Source organism: Garra rufa, chromosome 21 (genome assembly GCF_049309525.1).
Source record: "Garra rufa chromosome 21, GarRuf1.0, whole genome shotgun sequence".
Classification (NCBI taxonomy): domain Eukaryota; kingdom Metazoa; phylum Chordata; class Actinopteri; order Cypriniformes; family Cyprinidae; genus Garra; species Garra rufa.
This window is the reverse complement of record NC_133381.1, coordinates 23,228,202-23,247,431: the sequence shown is the minus strand read 5'-3', so window position 1 is coordinate 23,247,431 and position 19,230 is coordinate 23,228,202. Positions and strand designations below refer to the sequence as shown.

The 19,230-nt window shown below is 36.9% G+C and overlaps 1 protein-coding gene across 1 annotated transcript in view; it reads left to right on the top strand.

The window, feature by feature from the left end:
* Positions 1-19,230, top strand: part of luzp1 (leucine zipper protein 1) — a 72,015-nt gene that overhangs the window by 40,824 nt on the left and 11,961 nt on the right. Inside the window, exon 2 of the mRNA XM_073826866.1 lies at positions 11,604-14,757. Within this exon, the coding sequence (XP_073682967.1) occupies positions 11,809-14,757 (2,949 nt within the window). The 5' untranslated portion in view covers positions 11,604-11,808. The remainder of the gene's footprint in view (positions 1-11,603; positions 14,758-19,230) is intronic.

Sequence of the window (19,230 nt, the reverse complement as noted above, 5' to 3'; positions counted from 1 at the left end):
TTGTTTGCTTAGCACAATAAAATGCACACTTTCCATTTCACTGATTGATTTGATCATCACTGTACCGCATCATTTTTTTTATTCATTGGGTTGGCATGTACTTGTGAAAAAGGCATTCGGTTAGTGTCCTATTACAGTTGTTCAGTTTTCAGGTGAGTGATTTATGATAGTGATTCTTGACAGGTTTTGCTTCAGGACCTAGATTTTATATTTGATGATTATTTTACGAGCGTGAACAAAAATGTCCTTTCAGTCAAACATTGAAATTCGTCATTATTTTTAAGAGACTCTTTACTGTTGAAGGTGTTTTGTTCATGTTTGATTGGATTGGATTCATCCCTTTTAAAAGTTTAAAAGCCTGTTATTTTACTATTTAAGCCATGCACGCATATATACAGTTGAAGTCAAAAGTTTACATACACCTTGCAGAATCTGCAAAATGTTGATTATTAGACCAAAATAAGAGGGATCATACCAAATACATGTTTTTTTTATTTATTTATTACTGACATGATATTGATATGATATTTCACATAAAAGACATAAAAGACGTTTACATAGTCCACAAGAGAAAATAGTCGAACTCATAAAAATGACCCCGTTCAAAAGTTTACATACACTTGATTCTGAATACTGTGTTGTTACCTGAATGATCCACAGCTGTGTTTTTCGTTTTAGTGATAGTTGTTTATGAGTCCCTTGTTTGTCCTGAACAGTTAAACTACCAGCTGTTCTTCAAAAAAGTCCTTCAGGTACCACAAATTCTTTGTTTTTTTAGCATTTTTGTGTATTTGAACCCTTTTCAACAATGACTGTATGATTTTGAGGTCCATCTTTTCACACTGAGGACAACTGAGGGACTCATATGCAACTATTACATAAGGTTCAAACTCTCACTGATGCCTCAGAAGGAAAAACAATGCATTAAGAGCAGTGTTGTTTTTGACAACCATCTTTGATTTAGTCTTAGTCTTTTGGACTAAAATGCTTATTAGTTTTAGTCAAATTTTAGTCACTTCTAAATGTGATAGTTTTAGTCCAATTTTAGTCGACGAAAAGTCATAAAGGTTTTAGTCTAGTTTTGGTCAAAAAAAAAAAGGGGGAAAAGTAGTCTTTTTTAACAAATTAATGTAGGTCAGTAAGTATTTTGCTGTTGGGTAGTGTCACTTATAAGTTGTGAAAATAGCAGATCTATAGTTCAACTCAATGTGAGCTTCCGAATCGACTATTTTCACCAATAATTACAATAATGAAGGAATGGTTTTAGACATAAAAGACATACATTTGAAATAATGTGCAAACTGCCGCCATCATGATTAATCGTCTGTCTGTCTGAGTGACAACAATGTGACATGTTGAGCACGTTGTGCGCTGCACGCCAGGTGGTGGGCATAACCAAACAAGGATAGAATGTTAAAACGGCTTGCCATAGCCTACTAGTATGGCAAAGAGTATTTAATGCTAAACGGCTTGCCATAGCGGCAGATACTTTTTAGGCATGCACAATAAGCAGAAATGTCATGCATTTTAAACGTCTGACGGACCACCCACTAACATTTTCGTCTATTCTCGTCTCGTCAACGAAAACCCACACACGTCTCGTCATGTTTTAGTCATCAACGAGCCATTTTTATCTCGTTATCGTCATGAAAAAAAAGATGCGTCAACGAAATGATTTTGTCATCGTCGACGAAAACAACACTGATTAAGAGCCAGGGTGTAAACTTTGAAGAACAGAATGAAGATGTGTGCACTTTTCTTATTTTGCCTAAATATCATATTTTTTTCATTTAGTACTGCCCTTCTCAGAAGCTACAGAAGATACTTACATTTACCAGAAGACAAAATAACTTAAATTTACCCTGATCTTCAAACTAAAAAAGTCTTAATACATTGTGTTTCTTTTTGGAGCATCTGTGAGCATTTAAAACTTTTGTAATAGTTGCATATGAGTCCCTCAGTTGCCCTCAGCGTGAAAGGATGCATCTCAAAATCATACAGTCATTGTTGGAAAGGGTTCAAATACACAAAAATGTTGAAAAACCAAAGAATTTGTGGGAACTGAAGGATTTTTCTGACGAACAGTGGGCAGTATAACTGTCCAAAACAAACAAGGAGAAAAAAAGACTGTGGATCATTCAGGTAACAGCACAGTATTAGGAAATAAAGTGTATGTAAACTTTTGAACACTTTCATTTGTATAAATTCAACTATTATTTTCATATGTGGACTACATGTAAACATCTTTTATGTAAAATATCTTATTCAGGTCAGTACTAAATAAACAATAACATGTACTTTGTCTGATCCCTCTTATTTTGGTAAAACAATAACATTTTGCAGATTCTATAAGGTGTGTGTAAACACTTAACCTTACCTGAATTATCATTTTTGTCCACAGTCCTATCAGAAAAGTTCCATTTTTAGGTCATAACCTATCAGTTGAGAACCACTAGTTAATGATACAACAGACATTGTTTCATTCAGTTCCTTTCCTGTCCACACTGCCAAAACTAATAATGAGAAACAATTAATCTCTCTCTGATGTCATAAGGTTTTTTTTTAAGCAGGCAGACCTTCTCTTACAGCTATTATATGGCAAAAATATACAGACTCACACCGCTTTGTGGCCCTTTGGATGATTGTAAACTGCAATTATGCACTGTTTTCAGTAATGCGTCTGCTGTGTTCAATCTGCTGATCCTGAGGACAAATGCTTTAGAGTTTAGCTTAGCATCTTGAAATATACTGACACAGCATGCAGCGCTTCAAAAAAACACCAGTGAAATGTTGTATCCCAGCTTTATAGGGACCTAAACTGGTCTTCTCAGAAATGCACACATAATCAAAAGACAATTGCAAACATGCACAGGGTGAGTCTAGACTTGACTCGAAATCTCCACAGAAACTCAAATAACAGCATAAATTCTGCTCAAGTACCTGAGTTTATAACAAACATATGTGGCTGATCTCTCTCTTGCTCTCTCCAGCCTCCGTGTTGGGCTGAAATTGGTTCTGGAGTTGTGCTTTGTTTGTGTCTGCTGGGGTCAGTGACCGGTGTGATGGATTTGTCTCTTTACTAAATCAAAATTGTTGTGTAAATGTTTGCTGGCTGTAAATCAGGTGGTATAAACCTCAAAATACCAAGGTAAATAACTAAAATGTTTAAAGTGTTTGTTGATCAGCGTATTTGTCCCTGTCGTCCAGGAGATAAAGAGTGTTTATGTGATGTTGTTCTGATACAAGAAAGATAAAAAACAATGAAGATTATTAAGACATAGTGCAGCTTTGTGTATATAACATATTGGTTCTGTTCACTATTAATGCAGTAATGCCACAGATTTTTGCACCAATTCGAAATAACACTTCCATGCACACACACACACACACACACACACACACACACACACACACACACACACACAAGATGTGGTCACAGATGTGATGTTGCTAAGCTGCTTTTACCATTCAGCCAATAATTCTAAAGCTTTACCCTTAATACTCTCTATCTCTCTCTCTGCCTCTCATTTTTCTTGTAGACTTTTTAGCATGTAGTCATTACAGTTGTAACTAGTAAGTAACACTTTTTAAAATGTTAAAGGTATGATTTAAAATGTTAAAGACTGTTAAAAATAAAGAGGTTTTGCAGTGATGCCATAGAAAAACCATTGTTGGTTCCCCAAAGAACCATTTTAAAGAACATTTTGAAAATCTAAAGAACCTTTTTTGACTATAAAGAACTTTTCTGCGTTTGAAAGGTTCCATGGATGTTCAAGGTTCTTCATATAACCACTGATGCCAATAAAGAATCTTTATTTTTAAGAGTACATGTGTTGTACTAGGCCCCAAATGTATGTATTTAGACACTAAGGTTTTTCTATAATAAAAAATATATAAATATAAAATCAGCATAGTTAAAAGAAAGCACAGCAACATTTTTCAAACATTTTTTTTAAGTAGGAGCTTGCCAGATATGAAATGATAAAATACAAATAAAGATTCAGATTATTTTTAATATTTTGACTTTCTGGTTGTTAGATGTTAGTAAAAAAATGTAGCAGGTTAAAGGGATAATCCACCCAAGAAATAAAAGGAAATTTCATTTACTCACAATCATGTCAATCCATTTGACTTTCTTTCTTCTAAGAAAGAAAATACGTAAGAAGGTATTTTGAAAAATGTTGGTAACTAAACAGTTTTGGTTCTCCTTGACTTCCATTATATAGACAAAAACAAGTGGGAACCGTACTGTTTGGTTATCAACATCCTTCGGAATATCTTCATGAGCCCCTTTCACACAGTGCGTTGATTCTGGAAAATTGTTTCTTTCTGTGTGAACGTAAACATTTACCGGGATTAATCCCGGGAACAAATCCTGGGTTCCTCTTAAAAATAAGGGTTCTTTATTGGCATCAATGGTTTTATGAAGAACCTTGGAGATCCATGAAAACTTTATTTTAGAAATAGGCTCATTCTCCAACTCCCCCAGAGTTAATAAGTTGAGTTTTACCGTTTTGAAATCCATTCAGCCGTTCTCCTGTTCTGGCGATATCACTTTTAGCATAGCTTAGCATAGATCATTGAATCATATTAGACCAGGGGTTTTCAAACCTGTCCTGGAGCCTCCCCTGCCCTGCACATTTTGTATGTCTCCCTTATTAGGCACACCCAATTCAGGTCTTGCAGTCTCTACTAATGAGCTGATGATTTGAATCAGGTGTATTAGATGAGAGAGACAAGCAAAATGTGCAGGGCAGGGGAGGCTCCAGGACAGGTTTGAAAACCCCTGTATTAGACCAATAGCATCACGTTCAAAAATGACCAACGAGTTTCGATATTTGTCCTATTTAAAACTTGACTCTTCTGTAGTTATATCGTGTACTAAGACCGGTGGAAATGCAAAGCTTCAATTTTCTAGGCTGATAAGATTAGGAACTACACTCCTATTTCGGCGTAATAGTCAAGGAAGTTTGCTGCCGTAATAAGGCTGAAGCAGGAGCAGTAATACCACGCAGCACATGTGCAAATGCTAAACTAGCTGGGAACTCATTTCTGATAATACTCCGCCTGCAAACTTCCTTAACTATTACGCCGCAATGGAAGTGAGGTTCCTAATCTTATCAGCCTAGAAACTCATTTCCACCGGTCTTAGTACACGATATAACTACAGAAGAGTCAAGTTTTAAATACAACATATATGGAAACTCATTTTTGAACGCGATGCTATTGGTCTAATAGGATTCAATGATCTATGCTAAGCTATGCTAAAAGTGAAATCGCCAGAACAGGAGAACGGCTGAATGGATTTCAAAACGGTAAAAATCAACTTATTAACTCGGGGGGAGTTGGAGAATGAGCCTATTTCCAAAAAAAGTGGAGTGTTCCTTTTACTCCAGCAGCTCGTGTTGGATGCAGGGTTGCCAAGTCCGCGTTTTTCCCCACAGAATTGGTCTACTTCTAAACTGTTGCCATGGGTTGATTTCCCCCAGTTATTTAAACGTTTTAAATATTGCAGAAATTAAATTTCAATAAAAAATAATTTTTGTTTTGTTGTACACTGTTAAGTAAGATCTTTAGGTTTTTTGCAAAATAAATATGTTGAATAAATATGTCTCTTTTTGATAAGGATACCTACCATTTACTTATTATATTATAAAATATTAACTTTATTCACATACTAAAGGGACAGGGCAGGCTACTCCTCCCAAAATGTACCAAAAAAAAGTAATACCGTGATATTATACCGTCACCATTCAAAAGATGAAAAATACCGTGATATTAATTTTAGGTCATATCGCCCACCCCTAGTTTGTATGATGAAGGGTTTGTTTATTTATGTAGTGATTCGTGTCTTCCTTTGGTCTGATGGGGCTTAAAGGAACCTGGTGATTTTTGTAAATCTTTAACTTTTTGGAAAGACCAAACAAATCTGAATTCAACATGTCTTTATTTTAAACACAAGACCGTTCTTTTCTCACCAGAGTCTTTTTGTAGCCCTGCTGTCTGCCTGGCCGTTCAGACGTACAGCCCCACTAAAACATCAGACTTCCTGTCCTTACTTTTCCATTTCTCCAAATGCGGTAAAGAGAGGGAGAAGAAAATGACATGACTGCACAGGAAACAACAAACTGAACATTATAGACTGGTTTTCGCTTTCATGGAAAAATGTAAAAAATTGCTGCTTCAAGATTCAGGTTGCCACTATTTCGCGGTTTGTCAGTTTCTGCCAGAACTGCACGAGTTCAGAGGAGGCCAAACACACACTCATCATCCTCCTCTCTTTCTTTTCAACTCAGTGTGCCGTCTTGGCAATACTTTTAACCGTACAATATTGACAAAGCATTCAATCAATACAGGATCAGCATTGGTAGGAATGTTCATGCATAACACTGATGCGCAGCAGCAAAGCAAACAAAGTCCTCCTTCTTTACTGCAAGTTAGCATTTAAGGTGACCTTTAGCGATCAGATGTTCAGAAAAGTTGAGCAATAATGTGATGCAACGACTTCCAATAAAAGTGAAGATTTAGGACCACATGTGATCCATCTGCTTTCATATAATGTAGTCAGTTTGTTGGCAAACGCAGGAGCAAATCATGTGACTACAAATCATTTCACTGTTCTGTGTGGTAATTCTTGACATTTGTCTCAGCTGGGACAGTGTGGCTTTAAAGCTCACCTTGTAGTGATCACAAATAATTTTTCATCTGGAAGCCATGTTTGCAAAACGTGCACTCCTCTGTCTCTTGTTGGTTGTGATTGGCACGATTTTTGGCTTTGAGGGATTATTAAGGGATGTTTATAAAGAATAAAGAGCTTCAGGCAGGCCTACCGAACTGATGTCAAGTGCAGGGGAAAGTCTTTTCCCCCCTTTTCCTCCAGGGGAACAGAATGTTCAGGAGGCCGACGAATCGCTTAGCGTGGCTTGGACTAATGATATGGTGCATGATTGCATGTGTGCTGCTCTTGAGAAGGAAAGAGAAAGTGTGTGAGTATGAGAGACTAGAAGCTAAGAAGGAAGAGAAAGAAGTATTTCCTTTGCATTCAGGTACTTTACCATGCCTTATAGCTACAGTGATGTTTTTATTTTGTTTCTAGGTCTGTTTAATTTCTTTCTCTCACTTTTCACAGCAAACATTTAAAGATAATGTCATCCAGGATGGTCATGTCTTTCTGTCTTCAGTCGTAAAGAAATTATGTTTCTTGAGGAAACATTTCAGGAATGTTCTCCATATAGTAGACTTATGGTGGTTGCAAGATTGAACTTCCAAAATGCAGTTTAAATGCAGCTTCAAAGGGCTCTAAACAATCCCAGCCGAGGAAGAGGGGTCTTATCTAGCAAAACGATTGGTTATTTTCCAAAAAATGTTTGAATTTATATACTTTTTAACTTCAAATGCTCGTCTTGTCTAGCTCTTGTCATACTCTGTGTATTCCGGTTCAATACGGTTAGAGTAGGTCTCATTTTCTCCTCCAACTTCAAAATCGTCCTACATCGCTGCAGAAGTACCGACCCAGGGTTTACAAAGTAAACGTACAAAGAGGGTCAAACACCCTTTACAAAAAAAGGTAAAACAGCGATGTAGGTTGATTTTAAAGGTGGAGAAGACAACAAGATGGGAGTTTTTCGACCTAACCTAACCGTATTGAACTGGAGTACACAGAGTACTCATGCACTTTGCAGAGCTAGACGAGACAAGCATTTGAGGTTAAAAAGTATAGAAATTGTAATTTTTGTTTAGAAAATAACTGATCGTTTCGCTAGCTAAGACCCTTCTTCCTCGTCTGGGATCATTTAGAGCCATTTGAAGCTCCATTTAAACTGCATTTTGGAAGTTCAAACTCACAGGCGCCATAGAAGTCCACTATATGGAGAGCATTCCTATAATGTTTTCCTCAAGAAACATAATTTCTTTACGACTGAAGGCTAAAAAACATGAACATTCCTGAAATGTTTTCCCTAAGAAACAGTCTTTCTTCAGTCGTAAAGAAATTAAGACATGAACATGTTGGCTGACAAGGGGGTGAGTAAATTATCTGTAAATGTTTGTTGTGGAAGTGAACTTCTCCTTTAAGTATTCTAGCTTAGACTCTAAAGATGAGACAGTACATTTTATGTTCCTTGTTTGCTCTGGTGCAAGGCAAACATCTGAGTTCAAGGCTGAGCAAAATGTGAGCCCAGTTATTGATCCACCATAAAGTTCTTTCAGTATGATTTTACTTTGTGATTCCCTGATTAGGTGAAATCAGCTATGCATTTGCAGCAGTTTCAAGGGAAGTGAGTGTCTTGTTACCATCCATTAGGTTGGCCCTGGACCACAAAACCAGTCATAAGGGTCAGTTTTGTGAAATTAGATGTATACATTGTCTGTAAGCTGAATAGGATAGGACAATATTTGGCCAAGATACAACTACTTGGAAATCTGGAATCAAATTATTAAAGTTTATTTAAAGTTGTCTAAATGAAGTCCTTAGCAATGCAAATTACTAATCAAGATTATCAAAATTAAGTTTTGATATATTTGTGGTAGGAAATTTACAAAATATCTTAACCAAATATCCTGATCATTTTTGGCATAAAAAAGAAAAATCGATACATTTTGACCCATACAATGTATTGTTGGATATTGCTACAAATATACTTGTGTGACCTAAGACTGGTTTTGTGGTCCAGGGTCACATATGTGAAAGGACCTTGTAATTTTGTTTCTTGACATGTTTTTAAATTTTATAACTGTTTTTGCTTGTTTCCACACTTAAAGTCCCTGTGAATTCAAAATTAAAGTTTTTTTGGCTTTTAGTATGCATACGTTAGCCTTAAGGTTATCTATACACTAGTGTGCTTTAAAACATTGACAAAATTCGCATTTACAAGATATGAGCATTCAAAACTTAGTCTCTAACTTCCGCCAATATGGATCAACAATTTTGATGACATCACCCTGCACTTCAGCTTCTCATCAAACTTTCTGTCCAATCAAATGCTTTCCAGAATCCGAAGCGTCCCGCCCCCTACACTATAATTAGACGCTGAAGCTGCAGCTGAAATTGGTCACTTGTTCACAGAATTAGTATTTTCTGTATAGTGAATGGCACGTAGTGCACTATATAGGAGATAGCGAACGATTCAGACAGTGTAAACATGCTTACCATTAGGGCGAAAAAACTCTGGTTTCACGCTGTCACGCGAACCGCTGCAGCGTGAACACAGAAGGATATATTTTATAGTAATATGGATGAGATTTTAGCTGTCATTTACTGTCAAATGGGGCTTTACTGACCTTAACACCTCTAGCCCAAACTGTGATATAAATGAAATGCTTCAATGGAAGTTTGTTTGGATTTGGTAGTTTGCTGTTGTGTGCGTGTGAAATCCTGACCTTAGAAGCCTCTTTACTGAGGGATCTTGCCAGAGTGATTATGAATGTCATGTGTCATGGAAATCTGCCTTAGATGTGCTGGATCTCCTTCCTGCTTGGCTGGTACATTTACTGGATGACTCGTTTCCTTTCTAAACCCCGAAGTACTGCTGCCTGTGCCTCGCACACCATAAAATTATGGGATTATGAAAGTATTATGACAGAATTCCTGCAGTCCACACACAGCAGCTCATTCATTTGGGCCCATCTCCATCTTGGTGGGCCTGCCAATCGAACGGTCATATTGAAATTCACTTTAGATTAAGTTGTATAAAATGCTCTGTTGCCTCTGGACCTGCTCTTACTGTGAGTGCATTCACTGTATTTAGTGGAATATTTCATAAGGATTGAGGTTTTACCAAACATCTGAGGACTAAACAGACAACTGGGTAACACTTTATTATAACTTTCATCATTAACAAACATTATATAATGCTTAACAGATTATTAGTTAATATATATTCACAGCCAGAAATGTCAGATAATATGCCTGTTATTGTTTACTCATGTAATAATTAACAGATCTTTATTTAATGTACATTTAAATGATTACAAATGTCATTAAAATTGTGCACTTTTTAAAAATCTACAGATTTTTAGAGAAATGATGCGATTGCAAGTTTATGTACTTTTGAATGCTAACAAATGTCTCTGAGCTTGAGTTTATGTATTACCTAATGCTCTTTTTTACATTTACGAATGTTGTGAAAAAATAGCTAAATGCCTAATTTTAAGCACTTTACAAACTATTCATGTTGACATTGTTCATTAACTCATTATTCATTACCTTGCAAATGTTTATGAACCTTTATGAGCAGTCAACTTGATGGCGAAATGTGTCCTGAATTCACCCTATTTACACATCTTTACAAGTCATTTGTTAATTATTGGTTCATGTTTCTGCAGTACCCAGTGTAAAATGGAAACTATTCATCATTTGTAAATGTTTAGAAATATTTACTCATCATTTATTACATTTTTTGGCCATTGCTTTTTATCTGCTGTAGTAAGGTTTGTAAAAAGACAGGTTAGTTAAGTTTAGCTAAATGCTTGCTAAAGGCACATTGTATTTTGGGTGCAAAACGTGTTTTTATTGTAATAGTATACTATTATGTATCATTATACTTTAATACTTCAATTATTATGTTGTAAAACACTGTAATATAAACAGATTGAATTGTGTTCGCTTATAGCAATCAGATTGACCCCTTAACCAACCCTTAAACCCATACCACCAAACCTGTCCCTAACCTTACCCAAAGCACACCCCAAGGGTGTGCATTATCATAAGAATTTAAAAATCATTTCAAATGTCATTAAACTTTTATGTACATGAAATTATTATCTGTTAATCATTAGGTCTTAACAAGCACATTATCTCATGTTTTTAGCTATTTGAGTATATTAACTAATGATCATCAGTTAAGCATTACAAAATGTTTGTTAATGATTTATTAAAGAAAGCTATTATTAAGTGTTACCAACAACTTACAGTTTGTAGACTTAATTGAGTCGTTTTGTATGTACATGAGATTTTGAGTGGTAGAGGTAGTGGCTCACAGCATCAAATTTTTTAATTAAAAATGGCTAACCCAGCACTGTAGCACTGTCCTACTTATAGTGTGCGTTGCTGTGGCCAGAACTGTCCTTGGCGTGTAAAACGTTCTAAATCTTGCTCAGCATCCTGGGGGTGTGATTAAGGGTGGCTGTCACTGTAAAGGTTGCCATAGAGACAGGCACGTGGACAGAGGGCAATGTCAGTGAGTTGTGCTGCTGTCAGCAGAAGTGCAGCAAGAAATCGATGCTGCAATTATCATAAGTTGTGATGACGGCCAACAAAGCAGTGTATGTCCCTTTTCCTTTGTCATCCCCCTTCCAAGGTCTTCCTTTGCTTGGTGGCTTAATCCTTCCACTGGCTTTTTATAAAATCACAAAAAGTTGGTTGGGTTGAAGGTTGAGGCAGAACAGATGCAGTATGTATTCAGGCTTTTGTCATTAACTCTATGATTGATGTGTGCACCCAAACCATAGTTGTACTTGGTAAATTATTCAGTTGGTGTGAAATTTGGAAAGACAACTTAGCAATTACAGACATTACTCTCTTTTTTGTTGTCATATATGCTTGTATTTGTTTTACAACAGGCACTCAAGCTTTGTTTTCTTTTTTTTTTCTTTTTGTCTTGCAGGTGATCATCAGTGAATGTGGAGACAAGGTTGAAATAAAAAGTATTTAAAACTTCCTCCTGAGGGTAGGAGGAAAACAGGGACCTATCTTTTATGGTTTCTTCTTAAGAATCCCGGAACCACTTAGAAAACACCACTATACAAATGTGTACCCCTCCATTAAACAATCATAAAGACCTCACAGTAGATTAGTATACAAAAGAAAAAATGACAGAAACAACAAATCGCCATCTGAGGCACAAGTTGCAGAGCTTAGGACGACGTCTGGACGAGCTTGAAGAGGCCAGAGGCAAACTACAGAAAGCCGAAGATGAACTTCTTGACATTCAGGACAAAATCATTCAGGCCGAGGGGAGCAATTCCGCACTGCTCTCCGATGTGGAGACCATGCGGAAGAGATTGCTCAGAATTGAAGGCAAAGATGAAGAGGTCAGAAAAGCGGAGGATCTTTGTCGTGAGGTCAGGGAGAAATTAGATCAGGAAGAGAAACTTACCAAGGATCTTAAAGTAGAGATCGAGCGTCTTCAGCGCAGAATGACTGAACTTGAAAAGCTTGAAGAGGCTTTTGGTAAAAGCAAGTCAGACTGTACCCAGTTGTGCCTTAGTCTTAATGAGGAGAAAAACCTGACCAAAAAGCTTGCAGCAGAGCTTGATGCCTTGAAGGCCCGTATCAAGGAAGTGGATAGCTCTGAAGCTCGACTAGACAAGGCAGAAAAATCACTTACTGCAGAGATGGAGAAGCTGAAGAGTCTTACTCAGACGTTTGTGACTGAACGCAAAAGACTTCTGGAAAAGCAGAGAGAGGATGAGAAGATCATACTCAAGTTGACTGAGAAGCTTGAACGTCAGAAAAACAAACTAGGCCCAGCAGACCACGGCCGATTTGATTCTAGAGATCTTCGAATTGAGGATGAGTTCTCAACTGGCCTTACATGCAAACTGGCCAGGAAGAAGAGTTTTGACTACTTGAAGCATAAAGATGACCTAGATTTGAGCAATGAGTCAGAAAATGAGAAAAATAGCTTGGTGGGGCAAGAAGATAATAAGGTTAAAGACCTCAGCCAGGAAGTGGAAAGACTGAAGAATCGTTTGAAGCAGATGGAGTTAGTGGAAGAGGACTTGAAGAACATGGAATCCAAGAATGCTGAACTAACAGAAAAGTACCAGCAGGAGAGGAACCGTAGTCAAGCACTCCATGACCAGGTTGAGCAGATGAAAATGCAACTCAATGGTTGCAGCAGTAGTAATGGGAACTCTGCGATTACCAGCACTACAAAGGTCCTGGAGAATGGCAAGGCAGAAAATGAGGAGATTCATGTACGAGGCTTCAGACAGGAGAAACCTAAATTACTAAACAGGAGTCCTGCTTCTGAACCAGTCACCTCAAAGTACAAAAGCAGAGATGCATCTCCTCAGCAGAGGCGAGAAACTAAACAGAGGAACAAAGACCTTTGTCACTCCACAGAAAGCTCCCCAAGGACTGTACGAAGGACTCTTAGTCCAGCACATAATGTCAGGAAAGGTATAAAGACTGGAGCTTCCAGCACTATTTCTTCTGATAATGGAACAAAAGATGGAAAGAAAGATGACAAAATCGGAAGTGCCTCATCAAGTTCTCTCAGTGAAAGTAAGAAAGTTTCAGTCCTTAGTCGCTATCCTCCAGCTGCCAATGACCAAAAGTCTTGGAAGCCATCGGTCAAGCAAATTGACAGTGATAGCAATAAGATTCGAACTGAGAAATTGTCCAGGTACCCTGGAAATGATAGTGAATCAAACAACTCTGATGGGTCACACTTAATTTCAGCCAGTACTGCTATCATTGCTTCACCTGAGAAAGGACTAACCGAACCCGAGAGTTTAGATCAGGATGCTTCTGCAATGCTGAGTCTGTCCAAGGCAAATGGTTCCTATACTGCTTACAGATCCCATGTATATCCATCTGTTTTGAGTGATCATGGTTCTGATGGTCACTCCTCAACCTCTGAAACGGAATCCATTGGCTCTAGACGATCAGCAAGTGAGCAAAATGACCCCCTGATGTCAAGTACAAGTGGAAGAACACCATCAAAGTGCACTAGATACTCAAGGGTGCAAGACTCTTACTATGATGGTTCCTCAAAGGGCCCCTTCAGTGAGGAGCAAAACAGGCCACTCACGGTGGAAGTGGATACCCAGGAAACTACGCATAATACTACCTCAGGAATAGAGGTCCGCAGGGTATGCAGCCCTCGTGAAGCACTCCGGTCAAAAGCTATCATCAAGCAAGCCATTGTTGAGAGTGACAGAAAGGAAGTGATGTCAGGGGGAGTCACAGAGCCTTTGACCACCAGTGGGAAACCCAAGATCTCCACTAAGCCAGTATTGACTAGCAAGATGACCAGCAGTATCACCTTCTACCCCAATGATCCCAGCTCCTCTCGAACAAGCAGTCGGAGCAGTAGTTTATCAAGCGAGCCCCCGTCCAAGGAAAGGCACACCTCCACAAGTAACATTGTCATTGGCCCCAGTAGTGAGCATAGAGGTAGCATCTCTATACCTTACGAAATATCCATCCCCAAGAGTGAGATCACTCTACGTCAAAGTGACAGTGATGCTGACTTCTCTGAACCTCACAGTTACCTTGAGACTACTCCCATGGAGACAGCCCTCCTATCTCAAAACAGCTTCAGCCTCCAGTCTTCAGAAGCTTCAGATTTGAACAATGATATTGAGTCCGGGTTTGAGAGCAGCAGTAGCAGCACTAATGTGGCCAACTGGAGAACCCAACACAACCACCACTCATATGAGGACAGTTTGCCAGAAATGAGAAACGTCACTGTCAGGAGCACTTGGAAGGGCCGTGGGGCAGCTTCTGTGGATGAATCTCCTCGAGCACTAAGGCAAGATGGCTCAGAGGATGAGAGCGAGTCTATAACCACCTGGAGAGCATATAGGGCAACTACAGTGTTGGACACTCCATCAAACTCCAGCACTGTTGCTAACTGTGGAAGTAAAGCAAGTCCAGTTGAGGCATACATGCGTAGGATCAGTAACGCATCACCATCAGTTCCTGATTTGGGACGACGGAAGAAGAAGACTCCTTCACCAGAGAGGGCTATTGCACATGAGCCTGTCAGTGCTCAGCAACTTCAACCAAGAATCCGTAAACACCCCATGGTGAGTACTAACTATTTACCTTTTGAGCATATTGAGTAAAAAGTGTAGATTCCGTTCAGAGACTGGACAAGCATAGCCATGCTAAATTTATTGGAGAAAATAGAACATTTTTGTTAGTTTGTTAGTATAAATGCATTACATTCTTAAAAATAAAGGCGCTTCACGATGCCATAGAATAACCTTATTTGTCTAAATGGTTCCATAAAGAACCTTTCTGTTTCACAAAAAGTTCTTTGTGGCGAAAAGAAGGTTCTTCAGATTACAAAGCGGTAAGAAAGAACCTTTGACTGAATGGTTCTTTGTGGAATCAAAATGGTTCTTCTATAGCATCGCTGTGAAGAACCTTTTAAAGCACCTTTTTTTAAAGAGTTTTTAAGAGTTTATCTGAGATTTGCTCAGTTCACCGATGGTTGTTTTTCACCATGGTCAGTTTAGATTAGGGGTAGGCAAGTTCAGTCCTAGAGAGCCGCAGTCCTGCAGAGCTCAGCTCAAACCCCAATCGAACACATTTGAACAAGCTAATCGATGCCTTCAGAAATACTAAGACTATAGGCAGGTGAGTTTTTTTTTTTTTCAGGGTTGAAGCTGAACTCTGCAGGACAGTGGCTCTTTAAGACTGAACAAGCCTACTCCTTGCCTACCTTTTAATGAACTTGCCTACCTCTGGTTTTAAATCAATGAAAGAAAGGAGCATAAAATATCCTACTAAATTAAAATCAGCAGTATGCTTATGCAAATCATTCAAATCCAGCCTTGTGTTTTTATTCTATATTTTAGTTTGTGTTCTATCCCTCCCCTCATCCCCATAGCTCCCAAGTTTGTGCACAAATTTGGTGCCACCATTTTATTTATTATTATTCATTATTGATATAATATTAATATGCTTTACTCTTTAGCCATGGAACACAACAGAATAGTTTTTTTTTTTTTTTTCATTATTTGGAAGTCTTTCTTGTAATCCTCTACATCTGGAATAGGACAGATATTTTGTAAGCATGAGGTATTTTTAGATCATTCTCCGTCTGCTGAAAGAGAAAAATAGGCCCTTGAGGTATCTTTTCTCTTCTGTTTTTCTTGATATGGAATCCTAACCAGGAAACTCTGTTTTCCAGTTGCTGTAGCCAGTCTGTGTCTTCAGTCATTTGAATACATTCTAAGTACATGCGAGACTAAGCTAAAGTATGAATAAATAAACAATGCACTTGTTGTTTATATAAGTAGTTTAAACCTGCTTTTCCCTTGACTATTTGCAGAGTATGGACATTTATGATCTGGTTGCTGTTAAGTTAATAATTTAGCTTTCTTTTAAAGTGGTTATAATGTTCCACATGAATGGGGAAAATTATACGGACACCTCCTAATTAATAGTTCCAGCCTATTACTAGCAGGTTTATGAAGTCAACCATTAAGTGTGGGTGTAGTGTTCAGATGTCCACTTAGATTAGTGACCCTGGACCACAAAACCAGTCTTAAGTAGTGTGGGTATATTTGTAGCAATAGCCAAAAATACATTGTATTGGTCAAAATGATCAATTTTTCTTTTATGCCAAAAATCATTAGGATATTAAGTAAAAAAGATCATGTTCCATAAAGATATTTTGTCAATTTACTACTATAAATGTATCAAAACTTAATTTTTGCGGTCAGAGGTCATGCCTTTGTTTTTAGCAAAACTGTTAGTGAGGTCAACTGGCAGTTTTTGTCACGGCAGCTAAACCAATTTGAGTCTGGCGTCACCCCAGCAGTCAAAACAAAACAGGGAAAGCGGGTGCTTTTCACCAGCTTTTAGCCTTTTTCACTTACTGGGAACACAAGTAAGAGAATAGAGCTGCATCCTATCAGTGCACCAATTACCATCATCCTCTCATTAAACATCTCAAACAGCCCAGCCCACAAATTTACCCACAAAGACCTAATTAAATCACTGAGATGGCCTTCAAACATGGCCCCTTTCTGGCACACGACTTCAAAAACACAAAACCTGCCCCTTTTTCTTCCATCTCTCTTTCTCACGTTCTATTTCATGCCATGTTTGTTTTCTTTGTCCGTAGCTCTGATGGATGGTAAATGCCTGTTCGTTTATCTGAGAAAGCTGAAAGATTAATGCTCGAGTACATTCTAGCACTTGCATAACCAGAGGTCAGATCGTTTGTCTTGCGCTCGTCTCTCTATCACTCAGTGAGGGTTAGTTTTCTTTGTACTACAGATGGTTCTTCATGCTGTCATTGCAGCTGTAAGTTAATATACTGCTATTGTGATCACGCAATCATTCATTTCCTCTTATTTCTCTCTGTCGGGGATTCTCAGTCATTAATCTTTTATCTCTTTCAGCTTTAAAGCATCTGTAGAAGCAAACGGTGATTTGTACCATAAACCTTTAAAATTGAAAGAGGAAAAAGGTGCAGAAAATAAAGATATGTTTATACACTGACTTTTTTTAAATCATGTGCATTTTTTTGCACTGTGGACATGTAAAAAATAACTCTTTCAGGACTTTGTTTTATTTTTCTAATGTCCAACTGCGTATACTTAAACGTCACAAAAAAAAAATTGACTTCATTAAGTTCAGCCATGATTTTTTTTTATATTTTTAGAATAAAATAACTCACTCCTTTGTGTTTTTCTAAGGCTATAGCTAGCATTATGTATACTAAATACACATAACAGAACAATATTTTTATACTTCATTGTGTAAAGATTGACAGTTTCATTTTTTTATAGGGTTGTCAAACGATTAATCGCAGTTAATCGCATCTGAAATAAAAGTTTATGTAGTTTACATAGCATATGTGTGTGTGTGTACTGTGTATATTCAAATATAAATACACACGTGCATGTATATTTTTTAAGAAAAAATTATATTTATATTAGTGCTGTCAATCGATAAAAAAAAATAGTCACACTTTTCTGAAATTATTCACGATTAATCGTGATTAACATTCATTTTTAAACATGCTTTTATATTGCAATAATTTCACATTCAACCTTCACATTAATGTAAACGTAAAGATAGTATTTTCAATGTTTGTTAATTTTTTTTATGGCTAAAGGTGAGTACCACCAATACGAGTATTACTGATGTCTCTAGGAAATTTATATTTTCCTAATATTTAACTATTGATTATAGCCATTCAACATTACAGTATAATTGAGAGCTATCAATTTTAACCATTATTAGACTTTAAAAATAACAGCTTCTAATTTAAGTGAACTTAAAACAATCTTCAAATAAACCTGTCATTTACCTGTGCTCTTCAGCAAGTAGAAAATATACAGAAATTGAATAAAGTTGTCAAAACTAAACACTAAATTAAATATAGATGAATCCTTTAAGCTACCAAAGTTGATGATTTTATTGGTTTCCTCTTTTTTCTGTTGCTCTTTGGTTAATAGACATCACATCACCTGGATTATTAGGTTTTTTTGGCTGCTATCACTCTAAGAGCTGCCACTGTTGAACATGACACAGATTTGACACGTATGCTCAGTTTCATTGATGTTTTAAAATTAAATGAGACAGGCTGCAGAATACGTACATACAACATACATACGAAGTATGTATATTTTGAATGTGATTAATCATAAGCATTTGACGGCCCTAGTTTTTATTACAGTTTCACTCTTTGTTTAAAGAAATATTATTTTTAACATATGTAATATTATTTTATAAAGGATTTTCATAGTTAAAGACTGAAAGTCTGAGTCTGGGTCAAGGCTAAAACAATCTATAAATTAATGTAAAAGTAGCATATACACTGCCACTCAAAAGTTTGGGGATCAGTAAGACTTGCAATGTTTTTTAAAGAAATCTCTTATGCTCATCAAGACTGCATTTATTTGATCAAAAATGCAGAAAAATGTTATTACAGTATGAAATAATGGTTTCTATTTTAATATACATTATTTATTTTTATTTTTTTCCTGTGATACAAAGCTGAATTTTTATCAGCTGTTACTCCAGTCTTAAGCGTCACATGATCCTTTAGAAATCATTCTAATTTATTATTAAAGTCATCTATGATGGCAACAGTTGTGCTACCAATCATTTTTTTGGAACCTGTGATACTTTTTTCATTATTCTTTGATGAATAAATAGTTTAAAAGAGCAGCATTTATTCAAAATATAAATCTTTTCTAACAATGTAAGTCTTTGGTATCACGTTTTTATCAGTTTAACATATCCTTGCTGAATAGAAGTAATAATTTTTTTTCAAAAGAAGGAAGAATACAAATTTACTGACCCCAAACTTTTGAACAGTAGTGTATATTGTTAGAAAATATTTCTATTTTAAATAAATGCTGTTCTTTTTAAATTTTATTCATCAAAAATCCTGAAAAAAGTATCACAGGTTCCAAAAAATATTAAGCAACACAAATTTTTCCAGCAAGGATAATAAAACAGTACATTAGAATGATTTCTGAAGGTTAATGTGACACTGATAACTGGAGTAATGATGCTGAAAAAATCAGCTC